Source organism: Artemia franciscana, chromosome 1 (assembly GCF_032884065.1).
Source record: "Artemia franciscana chromosome 1, ASM3288406v1, whole genome shotgun sequence".
Classification (NCBI taxonomy): Eukaryota; Metazoa; Arthropoda; class Branchiopoda; order Anostraca; family Artemiidae; genus Artemia; species Artemia franciscana.
In genome coordinates this window covers 34915544-34935683 of record NC_088863.1, presented here as the reverse complement: position 1 = coordinate 34935683, position 20140 = coordinate 34915544, and the positions used below count along the sequence as shown (strand labels likewise).

The following is a 20140-nucleotide window of genomic DNA, read 5'->3' as shown; positions in this document are numbered from 1 at the left end:
TATTTTCCCAAAGTCAACGGATCAAAATTCTGAGATAGCCATTTTATTGAGCGTAGTCGAAAAACCTTATAACTATGTCTTTGGGGAAGACTTACTCCCCCACAGTCCCGTGGGAGGGGTTACAAGTTCAAAACTTTGACCAGTGCTTACTTATAGTAATGGTTATTGGGAAGTGTACAGGCGTTTTCAGGAGGATTTTTTGGTTGGAGGCAGAAGTTGAGAAGAGGGGGATATGCTGGGGGAACTTTCCATCGAGGAATTTGTCATGGGGGAAAAAAATTTCCATGAAGGGAGCGCAGGATTTACTAGCATTACTTAAAAAAAAACAATGAAAAAATAAATATGAAATTTTTTTTTTAGCTGGAAGTAAGTAGCAGCATTAAAAATTAAAACGAACAGAAATTATTACGCATATGAGGGGCTCACCTCCTCCTAATACCTCGCCTTTACGCTAAATACTTTTAGTAATTTCAACTATTTATTCTGCGGCTTTTGTGATTCAGGGGTCATTCTTAATGAATTGGGACAAAATTTAAGCTTTAGTGTAAAGAGCGAGGTACTGACGAGGGGGCGAACCCCCTCATATATGTAATAAAAACATGAGAATACAAAAGTTCTTTACGTAAGCTAATTTATAAGTTAAATATATCTTTTACTTATACAAAGATTCGTAAAAAATTAAAAGTTCTAGTTGCCTTTTTAATTAACCGAAAATTGGAGGGCAACTAGGGTTCCTCCCCCGCTCTTTTTTTCTTAAAATCATTCGATCAAAATTATGAGAAAGCCATATAGCCAAAAAAAAAATAAATATACAAATTTCGTTTTAATTATTCCTCTGCGCAGAGCCAAAATCAAAACATGCATTGATACAAAAACATTCAGAAATTAAATAAAAAAAACATTTTTTTTAAATGAAAGTAAGGAGCGACATTAAAACTTAAAACGAACCGAAATTACCCCGTATATGAAAGAGGCTTTTCCTTCTCAGCGCCCCGCTCTTTAGCTAAAGTTTTTACTGTTTTAAAATGTAGAGCTAAGAGAAAGAGTCAAACTTTAGCCTAAAGAGCGGGGTGTTGAGAAGGAAAAGCCTCTTTCATATACGGAGTAATTTCTGTTCGTTTTAAGTTTTAATGTCGCTCCTTACATTCATTTAAAAAAAATGTTTTTTTATTTAATTTTTAAAGAATTGGGACAAAAAGTCAAACTTTAGCGTAAAGAGCAAGGTATTGGAGAGGGGGTAACCCCCTTCATACATAAAATAATTCCTGCTCATTTTAAATTTAACGTAGCTCGTTACTTTCGGTTGAAAAAAAATCGTTTTAGTTTGATTTTTGATGGTTTTTTTTTTAATTATGCTGTAGGCTACCACATGCAGCTGGTAACCTCTTATCTCATGTTGTGCATTATACTGTCTATTGGGCTGTAAAGTTGCAGAGATACTGTCCAGTAGAAGCAGGATGTAATGGTGCAAATTATTTCTCCCGGTAGCGTAAAGTGCAACCCTACTTTCTCGCTGAGAGTCAGGGACCAGCACTACCAGTATGTCCTCTAAATATTGCGTCTAAATAACATGTTTGCACCTTCTAAATAAGAAAAAGGAAAAATAGAGGACACAAACCCATGCAATTGACTATTCTTCTTGTTCAAGGCAGGGAGAGGGTCTTTCCTGGATGGAGTTTTTGGTAATGGCGATCCCGGTGGTATAATTTTCAACACCATTTTTGAGGGTTTCGGCTATCTTTCGAAATTCCATAAATTTGTTTTCGTGATTAACACTTACAATTTATTAATCGAAATATAGTTACCATTCCTGAATTAGCTTCAAATGAGATATATTTTTCTTGATTTTTTTTTCAAAAAATATTTTTAAATTTTCGGTTTCTCTGGAATGAACTTCGTTCTTTACTATGTTGCAGTAGATGCTGTAACCACGAAAGTATGTTTTCTTCATGGTTGCATGAAGTTGTGTTGTCTTGTTTCATCAGTCAGGTATCTGAGATCAATTTTTTGGGTACCGTATTCGAAGAATGAAACTTCTAATGGTGGTCTCTATCACGATCACGGGTGCGTGTTTATTTGTTTGTTTGTTTATTTTTTTTAACCACGGGGATCCTATCGACCAAGTGGTCCTAGAATGTCGCAGGAGGGCTCATTCTAACGGAAAATAAAAGTTCTAGTGACCTTTTTAAGTGACCAAAAAATTGGAGGGCACCTAGGTCCCCTCCCACGCTCATTTTTTCCAAAAGTCAACGAATAAAAATTTAGAGATAGCCATTTTGTTCAGCATAGCCGAAAAACATAATAACTATGTCTTTGGGGCTGACTTACTCCCCCACAGTCCCCGGGGGAGGGGGCTGTGTTGGAAGTGTACAGACCTTTTCAGGGGATAATTTTGGCTGGAGAGGGGAAGGGGTTGAGGGGAGGGGGCTACGTAGGAGGATCTTCCCTTGGAGGAATTTGTCATGGGAGAAGAGAAATTCCATGAAGGGGGCGCAGGATTTTCTAGCACTGTTTTTAAAAAAACAATGAAAAAATAAATATGAAAAAGTTTTTTTCCACTGAAAGTAAGGACCAGCATTAAAACTTAAAACGAACAGAGATTATTACGCATATGTGGGGCTTTTCTCTTCCTAAATACCTCGCTCTTTGCGCTAAAGTATTTATAGTAATTTCAACTATTTATTCTACAGCCTTTGTGATTCCGGGGTCGGTCTTAAAGAATTGGGACAAAATTAAGGATTTAGTGTAAAGAGTGAGGTATTAAGAGGGGGCAAACCCCTTATATACATAATAAAAATATACGAATATAGAAGTTCTTTACGTAAGTTAATTTGTATGTTACGTATATTCTTTACTAATAACAACGTTCGTTAAAAATTAAAATTCTAGTTGCCTTTTTAAGTAATCGAAAAATTGGATGGCAACTAGGCCTCCTCCCCCACCCTTTTTCTCAAAATCGTCTGATCAAAACTAAGAGACAGCCATTTAGCAAAAAAAATTAAAACGCAAATTTCGTTTTAATTATTCATTTGCGGAGAGCCAAAATCAAACATGCATTAGTTCAAAAACGTTCAGAAATTAAATAAAAAAACAAGTTTTTTTAACTGAAAGTAAGGAGCGACATTAAAACTTAAAACGAACAGAAATTACTCCGTGTATGAAAGGGGCTGTTCCCTCCTCAACCTCTCGCTCTTTACGCTAAAGTTATTTACTGTTTTATAAAGTAGAATTGAGAGAAAGAGTCAAACTTCAGCGTAAAGAGCGGGACGTTGAGGAGGGAACAGTCCCTTTCATACACGGAGTAATTTCTGTTCGTTTTAAGTTTTAATGTCGCTCCTTACTTTCAGTTAATTTTTTTTTTAATAGGCTACAGAAACGAATGTGTACCGTGGTTTGAGCTCTGAAAAAAAAGCGAATTGATGTCAATCCCCTTATTTTTCTCTTGTATCACTCATAACATTTTTAAAGAAAATTTAAAGAGATTATTTTTGTACTGACCTTTTAACTGCCAGAGAGTAACTCTTAACTTTTTCGTCGCTAATGGGCTTCATGAAAACTGATGAATTTTTATGAAGACACAACTCTTTCCAGACCAAAAGTATTGATTTCCTCCATACTTTCAGATCTCTTTCATCCCGAACCTCCTCACTGAAAAATGTAAATACTGTAGAGTAAAAGTATTTGCCTATATATTGCTATAGGGTCTATACTTATGCTACAGTTTAATATAATAATCCATCAATGTAGGACAGTTTACTTCCAAACATTAGTTATATGATTCTATTTAGACAAAACAATTTTGTAAGGCATGGGGGGGGGATCAGCCACAAAAAGAAGCTTCTCTTCTCGGAATCAGCCCTGACATTCTCAACTGAATCTTCGCAACACCCACCTCTCCATAATATCGAACAACGCACATCAGACGAATGAAAAAATGTCAGTGAATGAATTAAAATCAGGATGTCGTTCCAAGCTAAGATGTCGGTGTTTTCATTTTTCGGAAATAAATCTGGAGATTCGATTTGTCTAGCACTCTTCCCATGGTTCCAAGATTGATTTCATGAAGTTTCATTTTCCTACCTACAAAAAATTGACTGTTTCTCAAGTAAAAGATCTCAAAACTTGAGATTTCAAAGGGAAAGGGAGCAGGCTGTTAAAATAGACAAATCACTCTCTAAAAAACTTTATTCAAAATCTCGACCGGGGTAATATCATAAAAATCAATGAAAAACGGTGGCTCGGAATTATGTCCAATCATACTCCAATCACACTTCATTTTCTAGAACCATAGGCTCGAGCTTCAACACGAGTGAAGAAAGCCCGTCAGAAGTTTAGATGCTGGGGTCAGTGGCATGACTCTGTAAGCTCAGCCAGAGTCGGCCCAGCTCTAAATGGTATCCTGAGAAATCTGAGGAAGGTAAACAGGAAGGGTGTTCGAAAGTACAGGATGACTGGCCTCCAGCCCCCCATTGTACTTCCTGGCTGTTGGGCCACGAAACAGAGATCAGCACCACCGGTCAAAAATTTAAAGTCCAATGCCGTATTCTTTACCTGTGCTTTCTTGAAAGCGGTAGCAAAGGCATAGTTTTTAATTATATTAGTCTTCAGTCAAAGTCCAAGGCCGGTTTACTTAGGAAATAGGCGGTATGTTGCATAGAGAAAGAAAGAGCGTGTGCTTCTTAACGACGGTGAAGTCACTGTGGGCAAAGAGCATTGTGAATGAAGGAATGCAAAGGGGAACAAAGGAATGCATGGACATCATCACTGCAGTAGGCAGTATATTGACGATATAAACAGTACCTCGTATATTGACGAAGAAAGCAATAAGTCACACTATGACAGGAAAGATGATTATAGCTAGAACACTCCAATTCTGCCTATTAGAGATTAGGGATTTTATAACATTATTTCCGTTGTCACCTTTGTATGAAGGACTCATCGACGGTATGTTAATGTTGCAAGACGTCTGCAAAAATCAAGTACTAAAAGATCTTGAAGCTACATTTAACAAGCAGAAGGAAGAACTTGCAGTCAATGGAAACAGAACAGTTAAGCTCTGGATGCAGTACATCAATATGGTTGGCATAGTTCAGCGGTTCCTATGGGCTGAGATATTCGGTCTGTGCAAAGAACACCTGCGTGTAGCAAAAAGCGTGATTCCTTATCTCTTGGCGACAAGCCATAACAAGTGTGTAAAGACTGAGAGAATTTGCTTTCAAAAATTGGACAAGCTATCCGTTTATCAACCAAAAATTTATAAATCTTTTTGCGACGATTGCCTTCCTATGATAAAGCGAGGCATTTCTGTTGGAGACGGAACGACAAAATTTCAGTGACATATTTTGCCACGTCCTTCTTGCATGGAAGCAAACCATCCAATGCAAAACGTTACAGGAAAGAAATGCTGGACTAGCTTGAAAAGTTAATTGATTCGAAGGTTGTGAAGGACTAAAAACATATTGAATTGACTAAAAGCTCCCTTAGAATCAAACACGGAAGAAGCTTTGAAAATAGAAAAAACGACACTTGATGATACAGTGGACAAATCACAAAGAGATTTATTTTTTCAGAAAAAAATCACAAGTAGCCCATATTACAGGCAAGAGAGCTGTTTCATCTGACATCAAGCATAAAGATCGTAGCCTTATCCTTTAGAGGTTCTTGGTTGTTGCTAAGCATTCAATCATACCAGAAAGAGACTGCTTCAAACACTAATTATGTGCTCTTCCTACGTCATTCTTCGATGATGATGGGCTCACGGGGAGACAAAATACAACAAACTTAATCATGTGACAGCTTTATTTGAAACTCGGAGAGACGTAGATAACCTGTGAAGGAATAGGAAAGAACTAACGGGACCCCACCTTCACATTTTGAATGGCGGAACTCTTCTTCATAGACCTGAGTGGAAGATTGTAAGCAGCCTTTCGATGATATTTGATCAGTCCTGGGCATCTATCTTAACGCGGTACCCACACACTACGGTGGTTTTTGACATATATGATGGAGGACCTACAACAAAATACCAGACTCAAGGAAGAGGTGTTAAATTCAACGCAAAAGAGGTGCTGATTACTGCAGATACACATCTTCAAATGCCCAGGGACGAATTTGTATCACACACACAAAAAATCAGGTGAGGTTCATCCGCATGCTTGGCAAAAATATATACGAAAGGGGGTTCGAAGTCATTCACGCTGAAGGTGAACAACTTAGTATCCAGAAGCAAAACAAGGCGGTATAAGTATCTTAAAGCCTTGGATTTTTTTGCTTGATCAGGGTATTCGACTAAGTTGTTTTCTAACCCTTAGTTGTGTCTATTCAATCTTAAAAAAGAGGATTTCTCAACTTAGGGTTTCAGCATAAGCTAGCCAAATCTACAGAAGAAGCATGTAATTTATTTTCTGTAATATTAAAATTCCGGGTGTTTTGCGGGTTAAAACTCCTTTTCTTTTCCTTTTTCGCTATCTACGGTCAATAAAACTCTTGAAAGGACTCCTTACTCGCTAAAATATGTTATTGTTGATTTTTGGACTTAATCCCTCTCATTTCCAAATTTCAGAGGAAATTTGAAAAAATATCTCTGTAATACTGATGAGATACCATTTCTACCTTTATTTTCGTTTCTACGACTTCAATAATCCCACAGATTACACCCCTTTCTATGTATTATTACGGAATAAACTTTTTAGCTTTTTGTCCCCTCCTTGATACTTTAAGGGTAAATTTGATCCGTTTTACTTCGGGGTAGTGATGTCGATTTTGAGCATTTTCTCAAATAAGCTCATTTTTTTCCATGGAATGGTATAAACATCATTGTTATTGCAATTTTTCAAGGTCTAAATGCATTCTGGCTTTACTATAAGATTTTACTATTGGAAGATAAAAGTTGAAATCTATTGGAAGGGTTGAAAGTGAAAAAATGGACCGTTTCATTTATGTAGTCAGTTCAGATTCTGTGGTCATCATATAAACATTTACAGACAGAGCTACTATCTTCTTACATTTGGCATAAAATTTACGGAAGTTTCACATGCAACAACTCCACCTGTCCAACCCCAGAGTGTCACCCAGCACTACCATAAGATTGTCAAATGGGGCAAGAACATTAATGGAGTCTAACAAAGAAGGACTTAACTAAAAGTAAATTTCAAAACAATATACATGAAAAACATAAACCTTAATATGTTACTGCATATATGCACAGAAGCAAATTGAATCAATCAGTAAACAAAATTTAAATGTTAGTTTCCACAAAGTTAACTTCCTCGTGTCGGCCTACCCTAAATAAAACGTCAAAAGAGAAGTGAAAAACCATATCGTGAAGCTTCAGCAAAACCGGATGAATCTTATCACAAATTTTTTCCGAGCCTCCAAAATAAGAGATGAATTGCCCCTTTCGGTCCCAAGGTACGACATTTTCGAGCCCTATTCGTTCATTCGAATGCTGAGACATAAAAAAAGTAGTACCTTCTTCTTGTTTACGAACAATTGTTATGTTCCCCGTCTTCTCTCATTATTTCTTTTATACAATAAACTCCTCTAAACATTAATCCACTACTCTAAACCTATATGTGTAGATTAAAATTTAATAGGTTTTCCTTAGCATTCTAATGTGTTTATTTCAATTTGGCATTACCTTGTTTCTTAACCATTACACATTTAAAGGATTTACTATTTTGACAACTGACATTTTGTCTAGGATCTGATCACTAGAGCTACTTCTGGTATAAATTTCCTATTACTTGGAACTTTTAGAGAATCAGAAAACTTTCGGACAAATCTTTCTTTTACACGTCTTCCAAACTAAAACTCGGAAAAGTACATTTTAGCCCAAAGCCCTGGTAAACCATTAGTATGAAAAATAGAACACCAAACGTATTTAGGGTGACTACACTCACACAGAGGAGGGGGAGAAGAAATCCCAGAGGATTTGCAATTACACTTTTTCATATTTTGACCTCTCCACCCCCGGGGCCGAATTTGTGCGAGCCTATAAAAGGCAACAAAGAATGTCATTTCACTAGCGTGTGCTATTCCTTAATCTAGCGGGAAGAATACCATAGTAAATAAATAAAAAACAACTTACCCCGGAATTTCAACAGGAATTTCCTCTTCAGAAGGAACAGGTTCCAAAAATTCAGCTAAGAATTAGAAAAGTGATTAATAGAAATGAACAGCAAGCAATGTCAACTGCCAGTTGATTTTTTGAAAAAAATGAACAAAAGCTCACATGTAATATTTCATTAATAAATTACAGTAAAAGAAAAAAAACCCATTTCAAGCATTGTCCTTTAACTAAATGATAACTGTTTGTAACTCTAAAGACGACCCATTAACAAAAGGCCCCTTTATTTATCCTATTGATACACTCAAGGGTTAAAACGAAATAATATGCCTGGTTAGCTCATTAATCAGAGTATCAGATTCACAGTCGCCATGTTATTGGTTCAAGCTCGACGTTTAGGCTTTTTTATCCGTTGGTAAATATAAGAAACTTCTTTTGTAATAATATATATCTCGTTGGGATAAGCATTGCATTTTTGGAGAAAATATTAATAATTAGACTATTTTACGCGCGTAGATGGCTAAGAAATTCGATTAAAATAGTGGGTAATGGGTTTTTTCCCGTCGTAAATGACTGTTTCCCAAGTTAAAGTTGTAGTAACTATACATTATTTTGTCTCAGGACCTTTGTATTGAGTTGTAACTTTCAAGGACATTTTTTTTTTGGGGGGGGGAAGGGTGGGAGCGACTTCAAATTCTGTTTCGCTGATAATTCACAATAATCTAGATATCTTTTTGTTTTAAGTAACGTGAAAAATTAGACCAATATTAGTATTACTTGCCTCGGTTCCCAATGTTTCAATGTTTCCGACAAGCTATGTTAGCCTAAGGAATAGCTACCTGCTGCTTGAGCTCAAGTGCTTAAAGTCACTTCAATTGCGATATTATGTGAGTGCTCTGAACGGTTGTTTAGTACAAAGTGTCTAAACATGCAAGATGTCGAATATGTGCTTTTCACCCAAATGACTCGGCAAACGGGTGGCATTCGATATATTAAGCAGATAAAACAATATTTCTCCATCAATAATAGCACTGGAGATCGCTTATCTAATATTGGCTCCTCACCATCACATAAGAAGACTTTAGAACATTCCTCTAGCACGTTCAAGAACAATATGTTTGTGCAAGTCGATCCTGTAGTCAATGCCTTTAAAAGGTGGGTATCTAACTAGGAGAAGGAAGTTTAAAAAGTGTGCCATAAAAGATTCAACAGGTAAAGGTGGTGAGTGCATCAGGGACGAAATGATAAAGATAAAAAAACAGAGTGTTCAGGGATGGTCAAGACATTTCTAAAGCGATTGATTTAAAAACAAAAGAGCTAGGCTCTTACAACTTCAGTCGAAGAAGAAATTATAAACAACACCGTATAAGTGGAAGAACTTGACTTTGCTCGACATTAAAACGAAAGTCGATATTACAAGACGTATGTGAAGCTAAATCGACTTGACATGTCAATGAAAATCTGCTACCATTTTGTGCGGCAAAGTGTTCGTTTTCTGCTCAGCATAGAAATCCAGGTCATCTCGAGAGGCCAATTAAGTAAATATGTCTCTAGCCTATTGAACGAGATGCTACAGTCCACTTCTTTGTAAACGAGGAAGTCGAAATGTGAAGTGTTGTGGATTAATCCGTCCTCGTATACCACATATAGCTGTTGCAATAAAATTCCTGTCAAATCATTGTAGTGATGCACCAATTTACATCCAGCCCCCTTACAGGTATATTATTCCGTATATCCATCCAACATGGCAATCAGATTTATATTTCCGCAATAAACTTTTATGGGGTATCTGATTCGTTCATAGATATAGCTTCAGAACCTTTCGCAGTTGATATCAAGGTTTAGGTTCTCTTTGCAAGATTTTGTAGGGGGATTTTTCTGTATTCCTACAGTTTTAAGGTTTCAACCGAAGACGATAATTTTATTATTTTTCGATAGCTCTGGTTCAGCTCTGTCTATCTACTGAATCATATTTTTGAAACTTACTTTGAACTTTTTTCACATTGACAAATGTACAGGAAATGTATCAGAAACATGTGAAGAGATAAAACATTTTTTACTTTTAATCAATTTTATATCGTTCTCTAAGAAAACTCCAAGTATTACCGTAATTCTGGCTTGGTAGACGGATAAGTTTGAAATAATACAACCTTGTGTATTCGGTACAAGTTACAGCTTTAGGTATATAACATAAAATACCGTCTTATACTTGTCTTGATTGTATAATTGCAATTTGTCGTGGATCAACTTTCATTCATCAGGCTTAGTTAATGATATTCACATTTCGATATTTTTCTAGTTGTCAGTAGCCCTAAGTTGCAGTTTTGTATGATTTTCACCTTCGGAATAAAGCTCTGAGTTCCCATTCAACAAATCAGTTACATTTTTCTTATGAGTAAGTGTTTCTGAATTGTGTCAACCGTTTATATTTGTATCAATATATTGACAGGACAACCCATCCCATGAATAATGCAATTTTATCTAATGTAGATTTTGTATTTACCAGGTCAATTGATGGTATTCTAAGCTTTCATATTTTTCTACCTTTAGGTAAAAGTGACCATATGATTTTATAAAAATGTATGAATGTGGCTTCTCATCAATTAAAGATTCATTAAAATAATATTTTTCATTGCATCAGTGAATAATTTTAATTTCCCATTATAGCTAAAAAACAGTGAATTACTTTTAAATAGAGCCTTAGTTATTTTAGCAATTGTCTTAGACTATGTATAGAGATAAACTTATTAGTAAAAAAAATTAGCGAAGATTTAAAACAAAACAAGATAAATCACCTTGACAGTCTTCAATGCTTATTTACCAAGGACAAGAACAGTACCACCAAGAAGTATTCCATTTTTTTCAGAGAGTCGATGCCCCAAGGAGACCCCTTGAGTCTCCTTTCTTTCTTTTCTTTTTTACCATAACAAAAACAGTTTTAAACAGTTCAATCTTCTGAATTGTCTGCCACTTTAAAGAATTTTGTTCATCTTATTCTGGCACACTCTACCTCGGATTGGTTTCTAATAAATATGAAAAAGACGACAAACTTATCGGTAAAAAAAGCAACTAAGATCAAATATGATCGTAAATTGCATGCTAACTAAGAATTCTAACAAAATTAAATGAAAATATTTCCTCCATTTCATCCTGAGTAATATTATACGGACACTACTAAAATATAACTGGTGTTAGATAGCGTTTTGCGCCGCGAAGGCGGCAGGAGTTGACAGCAAAGAGAGAAGCAGAGAAGAAAAAAAACTAATAATAATTTTAAATTGGTCTTAACCTAGAATAAAAAATGGGAGGGAGAATTTGTCTTATCCTTCAGTCTGGGTAATTAACTATTGATTTCTTTTTCTAAAAAAGAGTGAGACTCTTATTGAGAAATTAAGTTGGATGGATATCCTCTAGAGATTAGGCCTTACACTTATAGTCGTCATAATCGTCCATTTTGTGTGAATTAAGTCTGCTAATCTTCACTTGAAAACCCTTTTGTCAAAGACAGAGGATCTACAAATGGATTCCTACTGAAAATGGTAATCACTATAAGCGAGGATATGGCGAGTTATTCTTGTCACAAAACCGATAAGGACCATACTGATCCTTGACTTGGGTACCTTTCATCTCCATCTTCCCTTCCTGCTCTTCATGGACTGGCAGCTGAATTCGGGACAGTTGTTCAGGAGCTTTGGCATCAGGCAGTTCTTCAGGAGACTGAACTGGCGGAGGACGTTCAGGAGAAATTACTTCAGAAGATTGCCCCAAAAGTTTTTCTTCTTCTATTCCAAGCACTGTTTCTACGGTTTGGTCCTAACAAAAGTAAAATTTATTTTTGACAACCAAATCAATAATGATATTACCAAACAGAAAAAGAAATGGAATTCCAGAGAGAAAAAAATTATCGAAAGAAATGTCAGCTTATAAATTCTCAGTCATATAGAAAATCTATTAAATTTAAATTTATCTTGATCCTAGTAACATGTTAGATTATTTTAAATAACTGGAAACATTGAACTCCTGAAAGTAAATACATTATAATTGCAGATTGATTATGAACATGCATAAACGCTCTGATCGTCTCAAAATCTTTTTTAACTCGCCATTACTTCTTGAAACATACGGAGACATGTTTTACTGCGATAATTACAAAATGACAAATTTTTTCTGCCAGTACATCTGACATTTTTCACGGGCTAAACTGTCCTTTACAATGAGAACTTAGAACTACTGAGATTCACAAGCTAATACTAATTTGAGAAATCAGTAAATCCTAAACCCACTCATGCAGATTTAGCTAGAATTCAGAAACAGATTTAGCTAAAACACCAGTTCAACACTTTTGATATTTTTAAAGGCTCAAACCCATTAAAGTTTTGTTGCAAACCCTTATATGTATAGACGAAAAAAAAAAACAAGTTGGAAAAAACTTTTGGAACTTCTAAGAAACTTATGCAGTGATATAATACATTATTAACCAGTCAACACTAGATTTATAAATTTTTATTGTGAGAATTTTCTATTTGAAGAAATTGGAACTAGCCGACCAGATCATAAATTCAAAACAAATTAGATTGGCTGCAAAACTTGTTGTCAACGCATAATGGCGATTACTCTCCCTTTGATAAGAAGGATACGAGTTCGGTCTACGCTGTGCGACGATCCTTGTATATAAAATACTCCCTCAAAATTGATTTTGTAAAAACACAGTGGTGTATTAATGCTTAAATTTTCCTTGCGCAAGAAGAATCTTAGCAACAGCATCAACCAAAGCCAAGTTTCAGCAATATTTGAATAGTAGGATTGGTAAGTTATCTGTGAATGGGCCTGAATACCCAACAGAATCCCAGGTTGAATTATGGTATTTTTACAATGGGATTTTAATGTTCAGGCTGGTACACTAGGTATACATGCTATCCTAGCCAATGTGAATTTGGTGTAAGAAAGGAAAATAGTAACAATTAAATACTGCTGCTATTTTGTAGCTATACCAATCCAGCTATAACCAATACAACGTTTTGTAATAAAATGGCCCGTCAGTTAAAATAGTTCTCGCACGATGGTTATACGGCCAACCCTAGTGATTATATTGTTGTAAACAGAAGCCTGGTAGGATCAATACAAGATACAGGGGTCTATAAAAGTATTATTATTGACGCTAGAAGTAAATATCACTATCTAGAAGTGTCTATGGTTAATGTAAAGCTGAAACGTAGGAAAGCTAAATACCTTCCAGGAAGTTCAGACACAGGTAGACTCCAGGATGGAAATTTGAGCAAAACTTTCCAGGAACAGTTGAATAGCGGGCTAGAGAGTCTAAAATTTGACAATGTAGATGATGGACGGAATAATTATAGGGAAATACTTCTGAACTAGCAGATGATGTCTTAGGAAAGAAAGTTATAAACGCGGCTAGGAATATTACTGAAATTGCGTCAAATGTAGTATAAGAGAGGAGGGGCTTGTACAAGAAGTATTTGAGTGAGAGATCATATGGAAATAAGCGGAATAGAAGGAAAGTAGAGAGAGCATTAAAATATGAACTGAGGAGATGTGAAGTGGAGACTATGAATAAAGCAACAAAAGACCTGTAAGATACAGCCAGGTGGCATCATAGTAAAATATTAAATTGTCATTTTAAGAAAACCAAGAGCGAGTAGTCAATTTGGGAGTACCAAGAGGGAGTAGTCAAACCAAGGGAAGATAGGATAGGGACCACAATCATTAATAAGGAACTATTCAATAACAAATGAGTAGAACGTTTTAAGAAAGTCTTAAACCGTGACAAAATTACAGGATATGATAGAGAAAAGAATGAAAAAGTTAGTAACACTTTGGAGGTAAAGGAAAATTTATTTTGCGAGAAACAACGAGATTCAGCAATAAAAGATTAAAGCAAAAATAGTAATAAGGCCCTCTGTGCTGATAGTGTGGTAATTGCAATTCTTGAATATGGGGATTGCGTAGTTAAGGGATAAATTATTGAAGATTATGAATATGATTTTTGAAAAAAAGGAAAGTACCTAGCGATTCTAGGAAAACTTTAACGCCTCTACATGAAAGGGGATAAGAGTGAGTGTGGTAATTATAGAGGTATTAGTTTGGTTTCTATAGGAAGTAAATTACTTAATATGATGCTTTTTAGACTTAAAGATACCGTAGATAAAGTCTTAAGAGACGAACAGTGTAGTTTTAGGAATGGGGGAGATGTGCCAAATTTTCATTCTTAGATGATTGAGAAGTACCTCAGTCATCAAACCCCTTTGGTCCTCAGTTTTATAGATTATGCGCAAACATTTGAATTAGCCGATAGGAGAACTTTAACAAAGGTTACGTCGTTGTATGACATACAAGAAAAATACATCAAAGTAATTATTGTTAAAGCGGTTAGTATGAGATAAACATTGCTGCGTTTAATGTTGGAAATTAAGTTAGTATCTGGGTTTGTATTGAATCAGGAGTTAAGCATGACTGTCTTTTATCACCATTTATAAGGATCATCTTCATGGAATCTGTCCTAAAGAGCGCGACAGAGGTTATTGGAGAGTATGGAATTAAATGGGAAAGTAAAACTCTCCTAGACTTAGATTATGCTGATGATTTGAGTCTCTTATATGAAAATGTTTGCAAAATGAATGGTTTTTTCGGGGATTTTGAGAGTTCAGGGTAAAAGAAGAAGTTCGTAAATTAATACTAAGAAGACCAAGTCGCTACTAGCAATGATTAAAGGTGACCAGATGATGTTGGGCAACAAGAAAATCGATCAAATAGATAGCTTTACTTACCTAGGTAGTATTATTAGTAAAGTCGGTGGAAACCGTGAATATGTTAAAAGTAGAATAGCCAAGGCCCAGGCGTTCCTTCATAGTTGAAAATAATTGCCTAATAGGAATTATTAAAAGCTACAGTAGTCAAGTGGTCAAGTGTGGGTGACAGTGGTCAATAAGGTATAGAAATTTGGGCCCTCCAAACAACAGAGGATTTGTTAAATGTTTTCCGGGAACACTGTCTACAGATGTTTTTGCTAACCTGTTTGACCGACAGTATTTCAAACAGTAAGCTGTGCAAAAAAATGTAGTTCTATCCCGCTTCCTATGGCTTTAACGAGAGAAAGTTTGAGATGAACAAGACACTTCCTGAAGATGAAGGATGACAGACTGCCAAGGATCGTCCTTTTTGGCCAATCATCTAGGGTCAAGCGAAAAGCAGGTCGTCCCCGAAGAGGATGGGAGTTGATCGCAAGGAAGGATTTAATGAAAATTGGAGTTTCTAGGGAGGTGGTAAAGAGAGGAGCGGTGAATACATTGGGATAGAGGAGGAGCATGCACAGCTGCATTTGCCTCAGGTGATGTGGCGCTGCACTGAGTTTGTGATATGTTGTGAGTGTTATATGAAGTTGCTGCAGTGAGCTTGGTGCTACAGGTAGTGAATGGGTGCTGCAGGTTTGTTATCCGATAGCTTTGTGTAAGATTCAGTCAGATTTATAACTTGTAAGAGAACAAGGGTTTTTTCTAGTAGAAAATAGATAATATGTTAAGAGGATCGAATGCTTTGTTGAAACAAAACATTGTTTCTAACCTTTCGATCAACCGATATATTTCACGAGGAAAAAATAAAAGTTAAAACTTAAGTCATCGGAATTTAGACAGTGCACGTGCATTATTTTTGTAACTCTTTCGTAATCCAAACCATGTAGTACAGACAAGACATATTTGTATCCGACAATAATGCAACAATTAAAAACGTACGAATTACGTTTTGAAACTAGACCAATTCGCGATAGTGTTGTCATAATTTATTGACCCCCCCCCCAAAAAAAAAATGTTAAAAAATGGGACTGAGAACTGGACATGGAGCAAAAGAAAATACCCCGCCAGTGAGAGACTAAATAAATATACTAATATAAATGAACAAGGCAATACGTGAATATAAACATAAACAAATAACGCAATATACAAAAATATAAAGACTGAAGAAAATGCATACTAAACTTATTACAGAGAAAGTGGATTCCAAACCTTATCTTTTTATTTTATTTTTACATTAGGTGAGTAACCGAGATTAGTGGGTCAAGGATATGTAACATTTAGCACTCTATGAATTCAGACCTGGTGTCCCACACCATCAGTCGCAGAAAATTAAGGATTCTAGACCTGATTAAAAAACATATAATTTTTTTGATACATCTGCATTAAAATTAAAAATTAAAATCTTCCGAGAGACAAGTCCAGGTTGTAAATTTAGTTACACCACGAGAAGTAACAAAATGGCGAAATTTAATCATTTGTCCAATTAGTCGTTCAAATAAGATATATGAATTCAAAAAGTCAATAACCCGTTGAAATAAGTTATAATGCATCCAAAAAGCTTTTGATTGTTTTTAAAGATCTAAGGCTGAAGGTACTGCTCAATCAAAATAATGGCCCCTATTTGGAAGACCATAGGCCCAAGCTGTTGGAACGCAAAATAGGCAATCCTGGATCACTAAGCACGCTTTTTAAAGACTTTATAACTTCCTAATTCCATAGTGTTGACTAGCCTTAAAGGGTTCCCAGTTCTCAATATTTCAATTTCCCACCCCTTCAAAACCCTATTTTCAAGGCATGTTTCAGCAACCGGTTTATTGTAAAACTTTTGCAATACCGTTTTCTTATTTTGACGGATTTATTTTATTTCAAGTATTTATTTTTTCTTAAGGTTAAGACTAATGTAAACCAAATAATAATAATATATAATACGAGATTACCGTCTCCATAGAAGTTTCACCATTGTCGACTAGTTCTGTTGCTTTCCTGTCCATAATACGGACTTCCTCAAAAGATTTACCTCCAACTTGCGCATCTGTCGGTTCTTTTATAACAAAAGACATGACATCTTTTTCTACTTCAACTGTGGGTGAAACATCAACCGCTTTCATGGTGAGAGAAACCTGGGAAGGATCCGGGGCATCAACATTTTGTAGAATGGTCTCCTTCTCTTCAGCCAATACAGCATCCCTTTTAACTTTGGCAGTTTTTTTCTTTTTAGCCTTAGCTTTTCGAGATAGAGTTTTATCAACTATTTCCGTGTTCGTTTCCTTGCAAGTCATGTCTACCTTTGCCTCGTAAGGATAATTTTGCGTTTCTTCTGTGTAAAGTGTTGGTGATTCTTTTAGTGGAGAAGAAGGTGTGATTTTTAGCTTTTGATCCTCAGATATCTCTTCAAAGTTTGGAGGGATTAAATTTGGTTCAATTTCATCCGGGGCTTCGGAGATTGGCTGAAAAAAAAAATGCAATTGAAAATCAAGTAAACTTAGATCTTTAAAATAAATTAATGAATTTTTCGTAACAAGTAGCTTCATTTTCCTTGCATAAATGAATACATAATAATTTGTTTCACTTTCTTTAAGTGACGCTTTGTCTTCGTTAACTCTACAAAATAGCAGATTACTATATCAAACATTCCCCACCAGGGGTGGATCTAGGGGGCGGGGGGGGGGGGCTTCTTAGGCCCCCAAGATTTTTCTGGCACCCTCATTCGTATTCCGTTTATTTTTCTTTTTTTCTTCTTTTTTTTAAGTATACTTGTCAATTAGATCAATTATTCGTAGATGATTTACCCAATTAACAACAAAAAGCAAAGCTTTCCTATGAACGTAAAGAGCAAAGTTGAAACTTAAAACGAACAAAATTAGTTATATTCAGTCGGTTCAGTATATATCTGCAAAATTGGCATAAAAATCTTTGATTGCTGCAAAGATTCTACTACGAACATGGAACTTTCCCCTATTTTAGAAAATGTTATAATTACCCTTTGCAATGAATGATTACCCTTTGTCTGATCATGGGATGGACAAAGGTTTGAAGACAAGGGCCATATACAATGTGCCGCACTGCAATTATAACAGAAAAACTACTGCGAAAAAACTCGTCGCCGGATCATCAACTCTCCTGCTCTTCCATCCTATATTATTCAAAGTTTCTGATAAACAAAAGGTAATCAAAACTTCAAAAAAGCCATAAAGAAAAGACTTTTAATCATAAAGGGAGTTAATTTTGTGAATTTAATTCATATTTTTAGGCAGTATGACTTTCGGTAGGTCGCTGCAGCCGATGGACCTAAATTCAACCATCCCTGATCAGTCCTATACAGCAAAGACTTACCAACTCATTGTCTTCAACTACCATATCATCAGTTATAACCTCTATTAATTCACTTTCACCTAAAGTTCTTTCAACTTCTTCCGCGGTCAGTTCAGGTGGCATTTCAAGATGAGTAATTGATCCTTCATCAGGAACTGGAAAATCACTGCCTTCAACAGAGATTTCATATTCACGGTCTGGTATATCCACTTCTTCAGTGACACACTGAAATGGAGAAACATTGGTTAGTATTTGCCAAGCTTTTTATGTTTGTAATCTGCGATGTTCAGTAAACAAGAATAGGCAGTGTTGCCCACTTTAGCAGCTATGGATTTACATGAAAATATAACTGATTCAACACTTCTAACATTTAGCTAGTGTTTTTCAAATTCTTAAACAGTTTTTCGAATGCATATAGTTTTTTTGAACGGGTAATTGGTAAAAAGGTTAGACTCCAAAGTCACCAGAAATAATTCAACGACATTAAAGTATGCGTAATTATCATTCGTATCAATTTATTGGCCCAAAGCTTTGAGAAAGGTGTAGCTAACTTAGGCAGCAAATGTAAAACCTTATATCTTCGATTGGACATTGAAAGTAGGTCCTTCTACTTCTTTCTTTTCTCATCTAAACCCGATTCAAGCCATTGAATGTCTTCAATTCTTTTTCAAATAAGGGGTGTTTTATTTAAAGAAAAAAATCTACAAAAATGTTTATCTTAAATTCCTCCCATAGTATCAATTACTTTTCTAGAATTTTGCCTTTATTTAAAACGTAATACCGAGGCTATTTTCTTCAGGGTCCCTTCTATTTAACACAATACATTCAATCATTCCATTTTTTTAATTCATATAATACAATATCGCTTCTCCAGAAAAATATTTATTAAAAATAACTCATTTACGGTTTGTAAATTGATGAATAATTAAATTTTTCACCTTTACATTCGAAGCATGGCTCAGGCGGTCAAACTTAAGGACTATTGTTTACATTCGACTGTTTTACCCTTTACTTAGCACCAAACTCGACAAAGCACTGGACCCCCCACTAAATCCCCCAAAGAGAGCGTATCCACTCCGGTTACGTCAATCACGTATCTACGACATTTTTTTGTTTTACCCGCCAAGTTTCATCCTAACCTCTCCACTCTAAGCGTTTTCCAAGATTTCCAGTTTCCCCTCGAGCACCCCCCCCCCCCAATGTAACCAGATCTGGTCGAGATTTAAAATACGAGCTCTGAGACATGAGTCCCTTCTAAATATCAAATTTCATTAAGATCCGGTCACCCGTTCTTAAGTTAAAAACATCAATATTTCAAATTTTTCAGAATTAACACTCCCCCCCCCCCCTCAACGCCATTATCATGTCAATGACGTATCTAGAACTTGTGCTTATTCTTCCCATCAAGTTTCATCCCGATCTCTCCGCTTTAAGCGTTTTCCAAGATTTCCGGTTTCCAAGATATCTGTTTCCCCCCTCCAACCCCCATGTCCCCAGATCCTATTTGAATTGAAAACAAAGCATCTGATACATAAGATCTTTCTATATATCAAGTTTCATTAAGATCCGATCACCCATTCGTAAGATAAAGATACCTCAGTTTTCACGTTTTCCACGATTTTTAGTTTCCCCCTCCAACTCCCTCCAATGTCACCGATCTGGTCGGGATTTAAAATAAGAGCTCTGAAGCACAAGATCCTTCTAAATATCAAGTTCCATTCAGATTTGATGACCCTTTCGTAAGTTAAATATACCTCATTTTTTCTAATTTTTCCGAATTACTCCCCCCCAACTCCCCCAAAGAGACCGGATCCGGTCCACTTATGTCTGTCAAGTATAGTGGACCTGTGCTTATTCTTCCCACCAAGTTTCATCCTGATCTCTCCACTCTAAGCCATTTCCAAGTCCCCCCAATGACACTATATCTGGTCAGGATTCAAAATAAGAGATT

General features: G+C 35.9%; 1 protein-coding gene across 1 annotated transcript in view; it reads right to left on the bottom strand.

The window, feature by feature from the left end:
• Positions 1-20140, bottom strand: part of LOC136029008 (bromodomain-containing protein 8-like) — a 72127-nt gene that overhangs the window by 11606 nt on the left and 40381 nt on the right. Inside the window, exons 5-9 of the mRNA XM_065707021.1 lie at positions 18211-18414; positions 16815-17324; positions 11689-11881; positions 8090-8144; positions 3499-3648 (exon numbers count right to left, since the gene is read on the bottom strand). Coding sequence (XP_065563093.1) covers positions 3499-3648; positions 8090-8144; positions 11689-11881; positions 16815-17324; positions 18211-18414 — 1112 coding nt within the window. The remainder of the gene's footprint in view (positions 1-3498; positions 3649-8089; positions 8145-11688; positions 11882-16814; positions 17325-18210; positions 18415-20140) is intronic.